At 37.9% G+C, this 19,653-nt stretch overlaps 1 protein-coding gene across 2 annotated transcripts in view; it reads right to left on the bottom strand.

Moving 5' to 3' along the window:
* Positions 1-414: 414 nt before the first annotated feature.
* The window catches only part of KCND2 (potassium voltage-gated channel subfamily D member 2), a 291,733-nt gene continuing 272,494 nt past the window's right edge, over positions 415-19,653 (bottom strand). For both annotated transcript variants that reach the window (XM_074903152.1, XM_074903151.1), the window contains exons 4-7: positions 11,175-11,273; positions 9,503-9,598; positions 5,149-5,396; positions 415-3,591 (exon numbers count right to left, since the gene is read on the bottom strand). In XM_074903152.1, coding sequence (XP_074759253.1) covers positions 3,414-3,591; positions 5,149-5,396; positions 9,503-9,598; positions 11,175-11,273 — 621 coding nt within the window. In that variant the 3' untranslated portion in view covers positions 415-3,413. The remainder of the gene's footprint in view (positions 3,592-5,148; positions 5,397-9,502; positions 9,599-11,174; positions 11,274-19,653) is intronic.

The raw sequence follows: 19,653 nt of genomic DNA, 5'->3' as shown, positions 1-19,653 counted from the left end.
CATCCGTGCACTAAGATTTTATCAAAGAATTTTGATGTAGGGTTTGAGGAGGTTCTGTAGCCTGGGAGGTTCATCAGACCAGTTGGTGTCTGTGTGGAAAACAGCAAATGCTTTTTTAAAAGTACAGAGGAAGAGTTAGAGTTTATATGGCTGAAAATAATATATTGCCCCAATTTTCTCTGCTGCTGCAGGCTGGGAAGGGAAGGGTGATGGCCTCTCACACAGGGGAAAGGCAGCTCTGTGTTACAGAGCTGCAGCATCCTGGTCTTGGTAGCTCTGGTATGGTTTAGATGTGCTCACGGGTTGCCTGAAATTAATGCTGGGGACATTTGCTGCCCTCACATTGTGCTCCTTCAATCTTAGGGGAAAAAAAAGTTTCATGAATAAGTTATTGCAAAACCAGGTTGACCCATTCAAGCATGCAGATGTTTTATTTAAATATTCCTCAAATGTCTATTTATTCAGCATAACGCATGTATTATGCTGCCTTCTGAAATACGATATATGACTGTCAAACAAAATTGTCAAAACAACAACCTCGGTTTCTTTGTATGATACACAGAAATAATTACATTTCATGTACAGTACAGATGCATTTTACACAGTCATCAACAGTCATTCACTACCAAAACAGCATTTAAATCACCTAAAACACCAAAAGAATGTGTATTTCCCAAATTCAGAATAAATTAATGATTTTTCATGTGACATGGAAATAAAAGACAGGACTGGAATTCTGCAAAATCATACTAAATTATTCCATAAGCTGCATTTTAAAAATGAAAGTACAAGTTGCTTCAGGGGTATAACTGTCATGCAAGTGTATTGCTGTAGTGTTTTCTTTTTAGCCCATATGAAAAGGAGAATAAACGGATTTTAAAACACGTGACCTGACAGAGTCTGTAGGTTTCCTGGGTTGTAAGTAGTTTGTCCCAAAGTGGGTTTATTAACTGCCTTTTTGCATTATTTACCTGATATAACTAGTCAAGAAGTACCATGTGGCATAAAGAAGTTGTTACTAATATCAAGGCAGTTTGTATATCAATAACTTTGGCAAAAGGTGGGGATCAAGCCATTTTCTGTGTGAGTAACCATGGGTAGAAGTAGGATGCAAGTGAAAATTCTGGGTCCATTCTGCCTCTCTTTTAAGCGTTACGTTAAAACTTACGTAACCCACCAGCATCAGCAGATCTAGTGCTATTTTCCAACAGTGTAAAAGGGAGGAGAGTAAAGTCAGGTTGCAGAGTTCCTCAGAAGGAGCCCTCCTCTGGGTTAGAGGACAGCCTGCACTTCTGCTCTCTGTTAAGGTTTGAAAGAAATGTAGAAGCTCAGTTTACAATGAGTAGGTTATTGTGATTTGCAGAAGAAGTGGGAAGTTAACTGCAAAGTAACCAAGTTTCTGAATAAGTAAACAATAAGAGAGTAATGCATGGCATCGTATACTCCTTTTAATTGCAGTTTAAAATGTGATGTTGTATTTTGGTGTATATACTGTAGCATGATAGTCCATCATCTACTTTTCAATCTCTATTGACAGGTAGAAAGACCAGTATTTGTATGTAGTAAAAAGTGTATTATCAACAAGTTTCAGTTTTTAGTGGGTGTTTTCTCTTAATGTAAATTTTTATGTCAGTAGAATGCTAGCAAATACTGTACTGAAACATATACTACTCAAACTATTAAATAACTGTGTTAATCATTTATTGTAATGGCATCTAATGCACTGAGCCTTTTGATTTATATGCATATTTTATTTTGCAGACATGCAATTATTTCTGATCCAGAGTTTTTCATGTATATATGTATGTATCAATATGCACATATTCCATGTATATTTGATGTATATGATATGTGGTATGCCATGTATATAGGAAGCATTATGATACATCTCCTAATGCACTCTCATGAAGAAAAATTACACTTTTTATCAGAAAGGTTTCTGGTAACATCAATGTCTTTTAAAAATGGAGCCAAAACCCCTTAACTAGTGGAGCCTTCATATTAGCTTTTAGGCCTGTCCATGTGGGTAAATTCCAATTGAAATAAATTATATTTTTATAGTGTTAGGACCCAATCCATTATTCTATCAGTATTCTTAGGTAATTAGTCACACAGCATAAATTCTCAAAAAAATTTTAGGATGCAAGTTTACAGATAATTACAAAAAGAGTTTTGCAATCTTTTTTACTGAACATCTTTTGGTGTCTTCCAGTGTAGCCAATACTCTGGATGCTGCAGAATGTCAACAAGGAAGGTTTGGAGATAAGTGTTAGCTGATCCCCAAAACACCTTTATTGTAATTTTAATTCAAATAGGATTGATCCTGCAAGAGTACACTGAGAAGAGAGGTTTGTTCTGCAAATAAAGAAGACAGAATGTCTATGGAAGAAAGGACTGTGTTGATTTGTCAGTAGCCTTGCAATCCCAAATAGTACAGTAATGTTGGAGTGGACAACAAACTGTCATAGAAGTAGAGGGCAGTGGACGAAAAGAACAATAACTGAACAGTGCATTGGTGGTGTTTGGCTGTAAAATTATTTAAATGTTTGCCATTAGAAGTTTATAGTGTAGAGGAACTTGTTTAAAATACTTTAAAAAAATAAATCCTGATTCCTGATACAACAGGTGTACAATGACTTATTGCAGTTGTAACAGTACCTAGGAAGCAAGGTAAACCAATAGTAAATATTGAACTAACTGAACACCTTTAGTTCACTAATGAGTGTTTGAATAAGGAATACTGCATTTTTCAAAGGGAAGTTATTTGTACAACTACCATGAAACATTAACAATCAGTTTGTTGTAAGTGCACGGAAATGCCCCTTTCTACAGTAATATTTTATCATGCCTAATCTGAAAAACAACAAAAGTAAACTGAGATCACAGCTCCAAATAATCAGCATGCATTATGGTTGTAGTTTCAGTCAGTACAAACATATTTCATATGAGCGTTTTTTCTTTCATTTTTCGATAATTTCTCAACAAGTTTGTGGTTTATTAACAGGAAAAAAAAGACACGTTATCAAAATGTTTCTTGTTTTGCATTCAGCAGGAACACAGGTTTGTTTCTATTTTTGTTTTGCATTTTTTTTTTCTAAAAAGAGCTTTCATGATAAGAAGAAGCATCAATGGGGACATTTCATTGTGCTCATAAAGTAAGTCAGGATGGTCACAGAAGATTCCACCACGTGTCAGTTTGGACAAAGGGTAAGAAACTCCTTTTGGTTCACACGCTATGACATCGAAACCCACAGTGTGTTTTGTTTCTCCTGACCCTCTCGCTCTGCGGCCGCTGGCGTACACGTCAAAGGGTGTTGTCTTTGTCAGCTCTCTCATTCCTCGTGACTCATTTCTCACTGCTGGAGCTCAGCTTGCAAGTGGTCTTTATGCTAATTTATAAATAATGCCTTATTTTATAAAGCAGATACTCTGACAATGTTTCCTCCTGAATACTCAGGAGACTCTGGCCTATCATCTCCTTCAGGTGTGGTGACTGGAGGTGTTGGGATGCTAATTATTGCTGTAGTGACGTAAGGCTGCTCACAGTTTAGTTTAACGCATTCTTCCACTTTGGCATTTAAGCTGGAACGGCTGGAGGAAGAAACAAAAATCCATGAAGAAAGAAAGTCCATGCTACTTCAAACTTCTTGTATGCCTGAATCTACTTCCTCAGCTAGCCATCTCTATCCTGCTCTGTTAGAGAGCTCAGAGGTGCAAAGCACCACCACCCCGCACCCTGGCAGCTAGTGGTCCATGACTATATCCATGGAAAGGCCCCCTTTCTCCCTTCCTTCCTACCACTTCAGCAGTTCTAAAAGTTTCTCAGCCCATCACCCAAGTGTTTCTGAACAGAAGAGGTGTTTGAGCAAACTCGGCATAGCCGAGTGACTTGCTATGCAGGAAAGTGGAAACTAAAGGGCAGTCCCAGACTCCTCCATACCATGCTTATTTAAAACATTTTCTATGTTCTGTATCCTCAGTAGTAAGGCACTGTTATATATGCACTAATTAGGGCTGAGTTAACATGTTTGTGGAGTTGCTGCAGTACCTCAGCATCATAAGAAACTTGTAGAAAGACCATTTTGAGGTGAAACTGGCATTTTGTGCTTGTGTTTTTAGCTTAGCTTGTTTTCTAGCACAAAGCTGGTGCATTGTGGTTTTATACACTCTGTCACTGTAAGTATGGTGCAGAGAAAGGATGGATCCAGGCAGAATATTTCCTGAAAAGCTAAAACAGATTGGAGCTTTGTGCTGGCCAGGACGTCTTGCTACACAACAGCAGAAAATCTTCAGTAGCTACAAGCTGCTGTTCATGGAAGTGCAATCCAAACCCGGTAACTATACAAAACAAGCTACTCAAAATGTAACTTAATGAGGCAATCTCTATAGAAAATAGTGCTGAAAATGCTTCTTTTTTAAATGGTGGCATGTTTGACTTCAATAGAAAACCCTTCTGAGTCTCCTGAGACCTTGCTGTGTTTTCATATACCTGAAAGCCAACTGGTTTACTTGTGAGAATACAGAGATTTCAGTCAATTACAGACTCTCAAGCTGCACTTTCCTCACTTTTGTAATAACTCCTCAAACTAGGAATTACATTTTTCTTATCCATTTCATATTTTTTAATTAGAAGAGTCTTTCTTTTGACCATTACACTTAGGACTCTGGGAATCAGTTTTATTTCTCTGCTCTGTGGAAATGTGAGGAAGTCTCATCTGTTCTATACTTCTGAATCAAACCAGTAGAAACAGCAGGGACAAACCTTTCTTGCTCTCCCCACTTGCTCATCTTGTATATCTGAATTGCACTTTTTTCTGTGCTAAATTTTTCTTGTTATGTGTTTGTCCATGGCATATAATATTTGTTGCTCTATTTAATTTGGGGTCCGTGGATGCTATTCACTGCAAATAGCACACAGTAGTTTGTGGGGAGGGTGTGAGAAGGCAGAAATGGTTGTAAAGAGACTATTCTGTTATCTTGGATTAAGCTTGGAGCAAGCAAATGCAGGATGGTTCAGTACTAGTATCCATTTTTGGATGACTATTTGACTTTTTAGCCTGACAGCCTACCCGCAGAGGCCACACCACCTCTACATCTCTAACGAAGAAAGGGGCTTCAGCTCTTGGTGTGCTGGTGCGTGTGAAGTACCTGTTAGACAGAGGCGTCCTCTCCACACATCTGATCTGGATGGTGCTGAGCTCTTGTACACTGCCTGGACGGCTGCCAGTGATGGTGGTGTTTGGGATGCGGTAAGTCTTTTTATGTCTTCGTGAGCAGCAAGTGCTGGTAACACCTTGTTGAGATGAGAGAGAGGGGCTGTGGCTGGGGGGTCTGTTGACTGTGGAAACCTCCATACAGCTTTCTTCATAGACTTGCTCATCCACAAACTCATGATTCTAGCCCAGAGGAATCCAACAATGGGACAAAGCACACACAGAAATATAATTAAAGTGAACATATTAATCATGATTCTTTAAAGGCTTAAATTGACACAAATGAATAAACTGGGAAAGTTAGACAGTTTATTCTTGATTATATTGTTTAGCCCATATTAGCCTGGGCTGAATACCAATACAAATGTAAACGTTGGAACAAAACACCCAGAGCTCTAAATAAGAAAATGTTAATCCAAATTATTTTGTAAAATAGCATGTGATTGTAATGTAGTTTGCATTATCTGTACAATCTATGAAGTGCCACAAAATAGAGGATTATGTTTATTAATAAAAATGCAAGTGGTGCTTATGTAAATTCTCTAAATGTCATTTGGAAATAAATAAGATTTATTATATTGACCTAAAATACAATAAAACTCATAAAAATTTTCCAGATGAGTTTATAAGGCTTTCTTTTGCATTACATGTTAGAAACCAGGATCTGAAACAGTGTGTTTCAAGGTATGCATTTATGTGAAAGAAAAGATTCACTCAAATAGAAATTTTGATTAGAGGAGACGAGATGGTTAAATATGTAAAAGCATCCAAAAAGTTCCTAATTACTGTAGATGGATGTATCGAAAGCAGTTTAGAAGACTGAGCATTTAGTTAAATGAAGTACTCTTTATTCATGCAATCTTTGCTTAATCCCAGCATAGACACAGTAGTTTTGCAGGGTTGTCATAGAGCTGAATCCAAATTCACACAAACTGATGGTTAACATTGACTTAGTAGGTGATTAGGGAGTGTTTCACACACAGATGTGATTTCCACATTTTATTTGTGTGCGAAAGTGTGAAATAGTGGTGTAGTGGTGTTGCTTATAGGGGGAGAGGGGTGGGAATTTTTACAGTAATTTTAAAATAGTAGCCCAAACCAAGCAGAGACTAAGATATGCTCATTTGCAGTTTGAGAAAGCCTCCTTTTTAAACAAAATCTTTCTAGTTACTGCTGGAATCAATCTGCATATCCTGAGGATGGTTTAGGGAGCATGTTCTTGATTGTTTTACACTCAGTTTCACTCACTTCAAATTTGTTAGCCTCCTGCATATCTGTGTATGAGAATGAGAAAAAAGATTTTTTTCCCTAAAGAATAATGCACTAATTGCACAAGTTGCTGATGTTTTTCAGAATTACAGTACAGTGCTAAGATAAAATGCGCGAACAAAGCAAATAGAGTAACAACTGTGGCCAAGTGCGATAAATGGAAATACCTTTATAGGCATAATATTATTTCCCTTTCTTCTGTTCTTCACTCAGACATAAATTTGTGTGGAATTGAATGGTGTTGAAAAATGCCAACTTTAAGTGATATGGAAAGAAAGAACTTGCCTGAAAATTGACTTCTATGAGGCATATGTCAGTAAAATTCATAAAATTCAGTGGACATAAAATTCAGAGAAAAATGACCTAATTTCCATCTTTAGATTATATTCAGTGTCTTGTGGTATGTTTGCCAAGAACTCTGCTAGTTTTCTGATTAAAAGTAACTTTGTGCATTCTAAAACTTTTATGGAGCAACCAATAAGAATTCAATTTGTAGGATCCATTAAAGAGGGTTATTGAGTGACTTTTAATACAGACTGGAAACATTTTGAAATTATATAATGTCTCAAGTTAATAGATTTAATTATACTTATAAATTAGCTGGTTTTAAATTAGCTAAAAGTAGCCTATAAAATATAACTTTTAGTGCAATTGTGTTAATTATTAATATAATTTTCACAGAATTCCATAACATTGCCCACTCTACATTTCTTAGAGTGGAAGAGTTCTTATTCTGTTGACTTAAAAGTGTTGGAAAAGAGGATATATATCTTTGCTTATTATCATCTAGACTGATGTTTATACCAAATGATATTTCAAAGGATGATGAAAGGCTAAGAAGATACCTCACCCTTGCTGTTATACCATGAACCAGCAACTGAACATATTCCACAAACTGATGCCCCAAAATTTCAAGTTCTCACTAATATTTTAGGAATGCATGATCTGCAGAATACAGCTTGGAACTCCTACATACATTTTTGTGTTCATGTGCCAGTAGCAGGACCCAATAAATACGGGAAAAAGAAAGTAGTTTATATGCATATTCAGGAAACAAGATAATACTTCATAGACATTCTTTTTAAAAAAAAAAGAAAAAAAGAAAAGGCTTACATATACCACCATTATGATTAGAGGAAATATGAAACTTTGGGAGCCAAATCCAACTTCCACCAAACGAATAGGATTTTTTTTTCATGATTTCTATGAAAGTTTGACAAGACCTGTGGCTACTACTGGCGTTTAAAAATATGTTTTTAGTGTTCAACTGTGGAACAATTTTTAAGACAGATTGCTATTATCAGGTTCTAGTACAAAATGTCTCAAAAATGTTCCAAAAGGACTCAGCCTGAATCTTGGCAAAGAAACCACATTATACTCTGAATAGGAAGCAAGATATTTTGTCCTACAGCACATTATATAAAAATGAATACTCCAAAAGTAAGAATGGAGGAGACATAAGCACCTTTGGGGTGACATATTACTAGGTGATGTAACAATTGTGCCATTCTCTTTACGAAGAAATGCTGTTGAAAGGAGAACATTAATTTATACATATACATACAGAATAATCTCCCCAGTGAAGTGGTGGATTCCCAAATATTAGACACTTTTAAGATTCAGCCGAGCAGGTTGCTGGGCCATCTTGTCTAGATCGTGCTTTTGCCAAGAAAGGTTGGACCAGATGATCCTTGAGGTCCCTTCCAAACTCATATTCTATGATTCTATGAACGTATTTTAATTTAACAATGTCTGTTGTGGGAAAACTTTTAAATCTCTTTCATTTTTGAGACAGAGCAGAAAGACTTTCACACTATTCATCAAATATAGCAGAAGCATTACTGGGTCTTTTAGTGGAAATCTAAAAGTAGACTATAAAGGTAAGACAAAATAGCATAAAGTTCCTCTAGGTATACAAAACTTAAAGAGAAATCATATAATTTTTTACACGCAACTGGAACTTACATAACTAGATGTAAATTTGTAAATGGTTGTTTAATGGATATTGACCAATTTGCCTACAATGCAAGGTAAATTCTACATGACGTTATAATCCCCACAAAAATATAAAAGTACAAGGAGATAATTTTTGCGTGCCCTATGTGGAATTCCCAAACATACAAAGATTAAATTCAATATAACTAATGTTTATGTTCTTAGTTTCCTTAGGAAATGATAAAAGAGGAAACACCATAAATTTAAGGATGATTAGGATTATTGCTGTGATGTTATCTGTTCAGAAATATACTATGAGTAACCATGGCACTTAGTTATTACTGAATCATAACTCTGCTGTAGTTTACTATCCTTTATGGTTGTATAATTATTCAGGTATTGAACAGGGAAAAATATAGAGAGGACATAATAAGTAGTCCTTCTGATCTGTAGGGAGTTTCAAGTCTAGATGAGCATATTTGGGCTGTTGTGAATTACATCAGTGATTTCTATAGGTATATCAGTGTCTAAACTGAAGTCACAAGACTTTGAATCTTTCCACCTGCATCTAGATTAAGCACTTGAAGTTGCAAAATAGGATGCTTGGGGATCCTCTTTTACAGTCACTTCAGTGAGAATCTCATTCGTGTCCGAGGAAACACTCAGCAGCTCTCCCTGTACAAAAGCCCTACATTTGCTCAGGCAAAAACTTGCTTTGACTGCACTAAGTGTTGAATGCCTAAGGATAACAAATTGTGTTTTATGAACTGTACTGCAGAAAAGTGCAAGTGATTACATTATGGAGTGTATGAAATCCATACTGAAGGTCACATGTACAGTTTGCCTATACTGTGATATCATCTCACTGATGCCAGTGTTTTTCACCCTAGATGAGGCTCTCATCCAGGATCTCTCCGTTATTTATATGCAGTGGGTATAATGCCTTATTAAAATAAGATAAAATGGGTTTTCTTCCCGGCTAACTGCTTTCATATAAAGGCTTATTAATTAGAAGAAATAACTTAAAACGTTCAAAATTAGGCTGGTGTTGGAATTCACAGGAAAATACAGCTCTCTCTTCTTACCGTAGTTTTTTCCAGACAGTGAAGCAGGTGGTGGTGCTGCGTTTCAAAGGAAGAGCCAGATTTGCTAACAAAGGCCTGTTCTTCTTCAGTGGAGGACTGTTAATACATAGAACTCCATATTATTCTCATTTGTGAACAAGAGGGCTCTTATCCAAGTATTTGGTCAGAACTAATCTGGATTGTATATGGTAGCATAACTGCAATGCTCCATCTATACACTATAACCCAAATTGTTTTGGACCTGAGTTCTCTTTTGCTTATTTGTTTTTTAATCAAAATAGTTTCTTTCCTTCCCTTGCACCTCCTTTAAAATGTTTGCATCTTGGGTCTTTTATGAATAGATGGAATAGTACAGTTTACAAGTGCAATCAACCTGTAAGCTTTGAATGTTTAATCAATGCATACTTAAAATCAACATAAATTTAAGTGACAGTAAAATATTTTTTTTCCTGGGAATGTGCCTCATTTGAAGGAAATTAAACATAGTTGTCCTCCTGGGATAATTTCATAGCACTAAAGAATTTGTGGTATTTCTGCTTACACAAAAATTCATGTCAGTGATCCCAATCTGCTGAGTTTGGAAAGCATATAGCAGATGTTACTGACACAGAATGAAGAATTAAGTAGAAAGCATCCACTGTTTATTAATTGCTTTCATAATTATTCACTAGAAAGCAGAAAACTAAATAGGAAGGAAGTGGGATAATAGGAAAGATTACAATTCAACTTTGGGATATTTGAAATCTGCATGGCAATTAAGCTATTTGGTGTCTTTGTAGTTCAAAGCTTTGAGTTCTTTCAAGCAGAAGAGGAAACGAGGGCTCTGACTGCTCATCTTTTGTGCTAGACAGGACAGACAGACAGCCCCTTCCTCCTCTTCTGGCTATAGGTTAAAGCATTCGGCTTTTTAACACATATTGAGCAGAAAGGGCATAGAGGAATGAAAGCCTTCCTGTATCCCTCAGGGAACTGTCTAAATGCCAGAAAATGGCAGGGATTAAAAAACACTGTGTCTTCAGTCCTTCTCAGCTGGCTATAGCTCCAAGCAACCAAGGGGCTGTCTCTGTCAGCATGGGTCGCTGTGGATCCCAGTCCTAGACGCTGCCCGGAGCTCCCACCCCTGGTCCTGATTTCCTCAGCAGGGGTAAGGAGGGAGTCTGCTTCAGGTAACGTTAGATTTCAATGCTTTTGAAGTAATCACCGAGATTCTACTTAGAGCAAAGTAGGTGCTTCCAGGAAATGCTCTGCAACACCCCTCTGTGCAAATGGTACCCCCAGAGAATTACCTCTTTCCCTCACTGATGATGAAGCCTGTTTTTGTCATCCATGTTCTACCTGTCTAAAACCAAATGAGATAAATCCAACATACCTCCTGAGAGGCAAATACTCTACTTTATTAATGAGGTCTTCTACAGAATCTAACTCTAAAAATGTAGGTTACATTTGAACCCAGTATTTCTACCTGGCCATTTCCCTCATCTTTTAATACCTTGTCATCAACTCATATAAGCTTCAATAATAGTAATTGTCCAGTTTATCCTTCCTTAAACTACCTCTAAAGATAACCTTGCCTGAAGACCCAAGCTGACTTGCCCTGGTGATAAATAGAATAAGCTACTGCTGGGCTGTCATTAAGCTGTTTCTCTGGAGATGGAGAATATAAAAACATTACCTGCTGCAGCTGGTTACTCAGTAAGCCATTTCGTTTGCTCTGCATGTAGGCATTAGCACTCCCACTCTTTGCTGCACGAATTCGAGCCAGTCTGGCTTTCTGTGTAAATATACAAAAAGAAGAGTGTCACTTGTACTCATATCCATTATTCTGTTGATCTAAAACTGCTAATTGGAATCAGCTGCTTATGAATACCAATATCATTATGACTGAAAGGCTGCATTGCATCCATCCTCCAGGTGGAGCAAATCATGAGTGTCTTCCCATTTAAAATGCAAATTACAGAAGTTTGTATTTGTTTGAATGCATCAGCTAATATGAACAATGATTTTGGAGAAGGGATTAGACAGATCAGCATGTAAGTGCCTCCTTTTTTTTTTTTTGCACTGCTGCAATTGTGCCTCTTCTTATGTCTTGTGGGTCAGGAGCATAGGCATTCATCTCTGCTGCTTCTGCAGTGAAAATCTCTTTAAAGGGGAATAAATGTTTCAGAAAAAAAACGTAATATTACAGCTGCTGTGAGCTGGTTTCTCAGAGCCTTCTAGGTTTTTAAAGTAGCAGAATGTGGTAGTGGTTTTTATGCTGTCTTCCAGCTAAATTCCTGAATGCTTGCCAGGTCTTTCAAAAGCCTTTTTACTTCTTCATGTCTGTTGGTATAATTGGACTTAATACTTGTCATCATTGGTCCTAATCTGTTCATAACCTGATTTTTCAGAGACCGCAGGCATCAAATTGCTGAGAGAGATTTGAGATTTCTCAGGTGAGCTTCATTGCCTGTGAAAGTGACTTTAATTCCAGAGTTGAAGGTAGCTCTCATCCCAGAGTATAAGGTGGCTCACAAGTGAAGGACACTTTGCATCCACTTTTGTACAGCATTTAGAAGCCAGCGTTAGGGGAAATCATGAATAAAAGACTCTCTCAACCAATAATATGGAAAACAGAAGCTTTTATTGGATTTCTAGGATGGCATCCTGGTTGTGTAATTTTTGTGGCTGCTTACATGTATAAGTGGGAAATCTGGCTTTATTTTCACAGTTAGGTTTCTGATTCTGAAAGGCATATGCTGAGCATCATCTGGACTTTAATGGCTGCTGAAGAACAGAATGAGATCCAGTGAAGAGCTTGAAAAATGGACTTTGATATATTAATAAGAATTTTCATATCTGATAGTTACTCAGTTGATATTTTCAGAAAATCTTCCTCTCCTTCCCCCAATTTCTGTGGCATTAAATGTCAGCATGAAATGATTGAGATTCTCTGAACATTTATAGAGGGAAGCAGCCTGGACACTGCAGCCACCAGATCTCTCTGGCATGATTAATAATTAACTGACTATGAGGAATGGCTCAACACCATGCTGCTTTGCACTCACAACCTCAGATTCACAGATATTCTCAACAGTGAGCCAAGAAATTAATGACAACTAACAGCAAACATGGCTAGAATCTGGCTTATGTCATGTATTTATTATCTTTTAATTGTTCTGAAAGAAAATAAGATAATGCTGTGCATGTGTGCATCACTGAGTCAAAAAGCTCACATGAGAGGCTGTTGGCCTCATTTTGTGATATGTTGCCCTTTTTGGAATAATACTTTGGTTTGTCACCTTCCTTGGTGCAAACAAATTTTCCAGCAATGCAGTTAACCTTATTCTAGTGGTAAGGAGTGAAATGTCTGGGTCACCTGCAGAGGTGAATTCCTACCTTCCCCACACTCAATCACCCTGAGCAGGTCCCCAGAGGCTGGACAGAGGGTAAGTGTCCAGTCAGGGCTGTTTCACTGAGCACCATGGTTGACCAGCCCTGGGCAGCTCGGTGTGTTACAGAGAGCCATCTGAGTGAGGCAATGCATGGGGCTGGCCTGGGGTCCCCAGGAGATGGCCAGTGTGGGGAACAGTCAACAGCTCCCACCCTCCATGCTCACACGGGCTACTTGATGGCACACCCAGGGCAAGTGATGTGGCTAGGACTGAGTCCTCAGGGCTGGCAATTAAAAATACCCTTGGGCAGACAGAAAATAGGTTATTTTCAAGGTGGAGCTCTTGACATGCAACACCAGCATGACGGTCTGAAGGCTGGGGGAAGAGATTTACCTGCACTGCAGAAGAGTTATGGGTTGGGACATGTGCACTTGTTTGTGTTCATAAATATGTTAAAGGTCTCTCTTAGCACTACTGTTTAGCTTTAGTTGCTCAAGATGCTTTAGAGATGCCTTTGCATGGTGCAACATGATGGAGTACCATAAATAAGTGATTTCAGTCAGGTACTTTTCAGTGTGCTCTTTATACAGGGAGATTCATTAGATTTAATGAACAAACATTTTACATACATTAGTTATGCTTTTTCTTTTAGCATGCATATTCATTTTATCTTTCAGTGATTGAAGCAATAATTATTGTGCAGCACCATTTAATAAAGAAATATAAAAATATAACGGTTCATCAGACTATCTTAATATATCAATGTGCTGCAACATATATAATACAAAGGCGGTACTTTTCATGTGAAGATTTTAAATTGCTTGGCAAATATGAATTTATTGCATCTTAGAAGGCTTTTGTGAGGTGGAAAGTAATAGCTTACCTCTTTCTAGCTGAAACTCATTCAGATGGCCTGAATTTACATCATTTACCAGAGAGCCAATAAGTCTGTTACCAAGACAGGAACCAGATACTGTGGTTTCCATGCTTATACTTCAGTTTATAGAAAATACTGGAAAACTGGAGGGATTTACAAATCTGTTAGAGTGATAAGATTTCTTCTCAGTGCTTCTGCCTGATTTATATCAGAGCCTGTAACACGAGTAGTTTTGTGACTCCTCACATTTCCTATCAAGGAATCATTAAAAGCTCATGTCAGCCACAGGAATCTAAAAGCTGTGTGCTGGGAATTGAATTCCCATGAAGGACATCAAAATGATGTGATGACATCAGGAAAACTGTGATTACAGAAGAACTGTATTTTCCTTTAGTCTGTGAACTGCATTCTCTGTCACCTACAACAGAATAGAGTAATAACTGCCCCTTTCAAGCCCTATAAAGCCCTTCGCAACTCTCCCCTTTCATGGAACAGCTAGCAAAATGAAGAAAGGATTAAGTTATCCTGCAGCTTATCACCGTTGCTATGAGGTTTTCCCTGTTAGCCACTGAATGTGAAACTTTTTTTTTTTTAAATAATTAATTTTATTAATTTTTATGTTGTCTAGGACAAAACCAATATAGCTCAAATACAGTTCTTTTACTTATTCTGATGCAATTCCACCATAATAATCTCATCTGAAACTTCCTAAAGAAACTGATCATGAACTCTAATTCTTACTGCATCCCTTGTAATTGCACTGAACTTCTCTTTTGAATGAATTGCTTTTTTTCTAGCTTCAAATTTTACAATTTAGAGATGGATCCATGTCTATGACTGCATTTATAGAAAACTTACAAAGGGAATTCACTCTTACTCAACAACAGCTAGCTCTGTTTTAGAAATATAAACATTTATTTTCACAAGGTTTTAAATGGAGCTAAGTGTAGCACTGTGGTGTATTTACAACATTCAGCTTTTAACATTCAAGATGCCCTCAGCTGTCCAGCTGTTTTAAGAGACAGATTTTATCAGGAACACTTTAAGGCAGGGCTTACTGGCAGTACTGGGAATAATATCTGGCAAGAGCTTCTCTTCAATTTGCTATGCAAGAAGTCTGGATAACCTAGGTAATATAGTAGTTAGCTCCCGTTGTCTCTCTTGGGCTGCTCTCCAGGCTACATAACAATCTTACCATCAAGACTCAAAAATTGCTAAATATTTACCTTATGGGTGTGATTTTTGAATGGTCTTTTATGATTAAAATATAAGAATTCCTTCACAGTCATTCTGTGTGTACTGGTTTTGGTTGGGACAGAGTTAATTTTCTTCATAGCAGCTGGCATGGGGCTATGATTAGGATTTGTGCTGAAAAGAGTTTTGATATTAGGGGAATGTTTTAGTTGCTGCTGGCAGGGCTTACACAGAGTCAAGGCTTTTTCTACTCCTCAGACTGTCCCACTGAGGAGGCTGGGGATGCACAAGAAGTTGGGGGGACACAGCCAGGACAGCTGACCAGAGGGATGCTCCATATCATATGACATCATGCTCAGCAATAAAACTGGATGGAGGTGGAGGATGACAGCAGCTGTCCTTGCTCTGGGACAGGCTGGGAATCAGTTGGTTAGTGGTGAGCAATTGTTTTCTTTTGCATCACTTTTTTTGAGGGGGGGTGTTTTTTTCCTCCTCTCTTTATCTTTTTTTTCCCTCCCTCCTTTAAAAAAAATATTAAACTGTCTTTATCCCCACCCACGAATTTTTGTACTTTTACCCTTCTGATTCTCCCCCACCATCCTGCTGGGAAGGAGTGAGCGAGCAGCTGGGTGGTGTTTAGCTGCCTACCAGTGTTAAACCACAACACTGTGGCTCCTAGAGCAATGTCCAAAATTGTCCAAAAATCCTTCACATTGCTGTTTACATAATTTTTTATTTGTTCTTTCATAAATCCATCCTGTATCTTTCCTTTCAAGTGAAAAATCAAGCCTACACTTCATGCTCTGATTTTGTAATTTTCAGTAACTGCAAATAATTGACTTCAGATTAATTGACAATAATTTATAAGATGTCAGCATGCAGTAGAGAAGAAAATGCTGTTTATTTTGTACATTAATGGATATGGAATTAGAGAAGGTTCATATGTTTGTTCATTTGTGCCTTGCTTTCACAATCTATTCAAATTATTGTTCAGTAAACACAAATTTTACATGCTTTTGTGCTAAATGCAGAAATCTTGGGTAAGTTATTCTGTTAGTTAAGTCTCTGCAACCCCACTGAGATTAATAGCCTATCTTGTTTAAAGAAGTCATAATGACTAGCAGACTTCCCTACTACCAACGCTCAGCTCTAGACTACCAGGTGCTGTTAAGCAGTTGTTGTTGCAATTTATTCTAGAGCTATTTATATTTATCTAGTAACTAATTATTCATAACTTGACAGATAAATACATCATGTACAATCAATAAATAATAAAGCCAAGCCAACCTTCAGGATATGTTTTGCTATGTGAAGATAGAAGACCATACCGACATGAAAGATTCAGGTCAAATTTTACGTATTAAGTTAGGTTTTGGAGCTGATGATAACTGTTTGTGTGTTCTGTTGAGGCACCATGCAAAATAACTCTAGGGAGAAGGTGCTTGGGCAACTAAAATTCAGGTTCCTTCAGTTATCAGGTAGTGAACAATAAAGGGCAAATGGACCCACACTAAGGACTTGCCAGCTAAGAGAATACAAGGCTCTTTGCTTCAAAAGATGCAGAAAAATAGATGTATGGAAAACAGGGAAGGCATCTAGCAAGGAATGCTTCATTCATAGTAAGGACATTGTCAATCACAAGAGCTGCTGCAATGGAGCTTTGCAGCCAAGCTGCCACTGAGAGGCCCCGTTCCAAGGGGGTAGTGACACCTCCTCCTTTCCCTTCCTTGTGCTGCTAGTCATCCCAGTGACAACACATCTGTCATTAACTTTGCCACCTGAAGGCACTGATGGTCAATCAGAATAACTTAGCCTCCTGAAGTTGTCTCTAGCTGAGAAAAGCTCCACAAATAGGATTCCTCAAAACTGTTTTAGTAGTGATAAGGCTACTTGAGGAAAAGGCATAGTAAGACTAGAGGGCATAATTATTTCTGCTCTGAATTCTAATATCTGTTTTCGATTACTTATTTATTGTCAGGATAGGTGACATCTTTGGACCTTATTATCTGATAGAAGCAAATGTTCTGATGTTCACAGATGATTTTTCTTTATTTTTTATTTTCATCTCTTTTGTTTATGTTGTTTCCCACCCAGCTGTCTATAGCACAGTGGAAAGCTGGCCTCTCCTCCTGACATATTGGCTGTATTACAAAGTTGGATTTCAAGGTAATTACAACAATGTATTTCCATAGTTGAAGGCAGGAGCTTCCTTTAAAATGCATTCAGAATGATACGGAATATAAATAAATTTCTCTCTTCCATCTTCTCCTGACCATTAATGTGCAGCATCTTTTTGCCAAAAGGAAACAAATGGCATTGTCTAATCTTGAATGACTGAGCAGAACTCAGTAAATGCGTATACTGATGGTCACATGGCTCTTGAACAAACCTAATATAACTGACAAAATTTTTCTGCTGAAAATTGCCAGTGCTCATGGGACTAGATTTCAGCTCTTCAGCCGAGAGTTTCTTTCTAGCCCAAATGTTTTGCTATTTCTGAAGATTACTTTGATTAAACTTCTGTATGAGATATTGATAAAGTAAGTTGCACAATTCAAATATACAACTCTCAGTAAAATGGAAGCTGTTGTAACCAGCAAGAGGTACCATCGCCTGCAGGGGTTCATGCTGTGCTTCATGATACTGCACCTTCTCTCAAGCTTATGTTCTTCAGCCTTAGAGAATAGAAATAATGTTGGTGCCTAGGAAAACATTTATTTTAGAAAACTGTGTAAAGCTTCTATTTTATTGAATGAAGAATGAATTTCAAACTTCAATAATGTGACCTTTTTGCCCAAATATTCTTATACAGTGCAGTAGAACCCTCCTGTGAAATGCAAGGCTATACTTCATGGTTAAATATGGACTATACATACCAAGAAGTGCTTTCTGTTGATTTTTTTTTTTTTTCAGTCCATCAGACTGAAATATTCAGTTCAACATCTTAGTCATTTTAGATTGAGAGACATTAGCTTTGCAATATGAGATATCAATGAAATACACATCCAGTGCTAAGTTAAGCCATTGTCTCCAAAGCAAGAAAGGCATAAACAGTCAGAGGAAATCTCTCATCTTTACTCTTGGCATTGTCCTGGGGAGCAGAGGAAAAGACACTTGGCAGGATTGCCATTCATCACTTCATATTCCTGTTTGAAACATACAATGAGCTCATTGTTTTGCAAGGAGAAAAAGTCAATTATTAACTCAAGCAGTTTCTATTCAGGAAGGGATTATGGGGAATAGCAGTCAGTGTGCCAATCTAATTTTTGCAGGGTGTTTTCTAGTGTCCATCTCTTTCACTGACAAGTGTAAAGCAGGCATAGAAAATTCTGTTTCAGCATAGGCAGTAGGAGACAATTTCTATCTGAAGTAAGGCTGTTGTGTCTGCAGTTATGAAAGCCCAGCAAAGGCACATTGATTGCTGGGATCAAGCAGATGTGTTGCCCATGACTGGCACAATGCTCAGAGGCACAGTAATGAAGCACTGTCTTCTGGCTGATACATACTGTCCTTGCCATGTCTGCTGCCAATACACAAACAGAAGTGGAAAAGTTCTTGACAAAAGCAACATAGTGCAGAAGTGATGTGTTCTCGGCATGTTCCATGTGGGAGAGGGGAATGCACAGCTGGAACTAGCACATGGGACAAAAAGGCACACAAAATGGTGGGTGAAATTAGTAGATAGGTAAGATATGGTATTTGGATCACTGAAGCAGCTTATATTTGAAATCAGGTTTCTAGAAAGGTATGACATTTCTGTGATATGCCTGGTTTCTTTTATGGCCATTTTCCCATTAAAGGGTGCAATATCTTCAGCCTGGGCCTATGACTGACTTTCTTGGCCACGTACCTCTATTTTTCCCGATTTTAATATAATCTTGCAATAGTGTCATTGCATACATTTACTTCCTTTTTCAGAAGAAATCAGTCATAAAGGTGGCCAGAAAGAAACACACAAACATTTTATATCTTTAAACCTGGTGTTCTTGACTATATGAGGCAGATAGAGCCTGCGGCTGCCTGTGTTCCCTGGTCTATATATGTAGTCCCAGCCATGGCCTGCTTGCTCATGTCTGCGGGCAACAATCCTGCTCTCTCTGAATCACTGGAGACTCAGGACCTCTGAAGAGAGGCCGTGGGACCACAAAAAGCCCAAATGGTGACACCTCAGCCTGGGCAATCTTGCAACCTGTGTTGCATTTCAGCTCCCTTATCAGGGGTTCAGGTGGCAATGGGGGCTCTCTGAGCTGCTTAGCATTACAGGGTTGGGTGAAGTGGATTTGAACTAGTACATTGGCAGTGATGTGGAGATAAAGGTGACAGGCTTGGCTGAATCTCTCCTGGTAAATAGTTCTTGTTGTAGAGCTAGTTGTTATTTTAGTGAGAGACTCAGCAAATCACAGAAGCTGGAAAAACAGACTTTTGCTTTCAGCTTTTCCTGATTAAGCTCTTTTTCTGAAGTCTTTTAAGCAAAGTAGAGCTAAGGAGACAAGTTCCCCAATAATCAGATTCCCCAGAGACTGAATCTGGGAATTAAACACATGGATTAGTGAAGTAGACTGTGAGGACAGACATTAGAAATAATTCTTTTTTTTTTTTTTGTCTGGCTGTTTCTTTTCTCAGAAGACTCCAGTGAAAGAAAGTCTGCCTGAAAAACACAGAAAAATCTTCAGTGGGTAGGACTGCAGCCATTGTCTGAAAATACTAGA

The sequence above is a fragment of the Athene noctua genome, chromosome 3 (genome assembly GCF_965140245.1).
Source record: "Athene noctua chromosome 3, bAthNoc1.hap1.1, whole genome shotgun sequence".
Lineage (NCBI taxonomy): Eukaryota > Metazoa > Chordata > Aves > Strigiformes > Strigidae > Athene > Athene noctua.
Note: the sequence above shows the minus strand (reverse complement) of the source record. Positions and strands in the feature narration are given on the sequence as shown.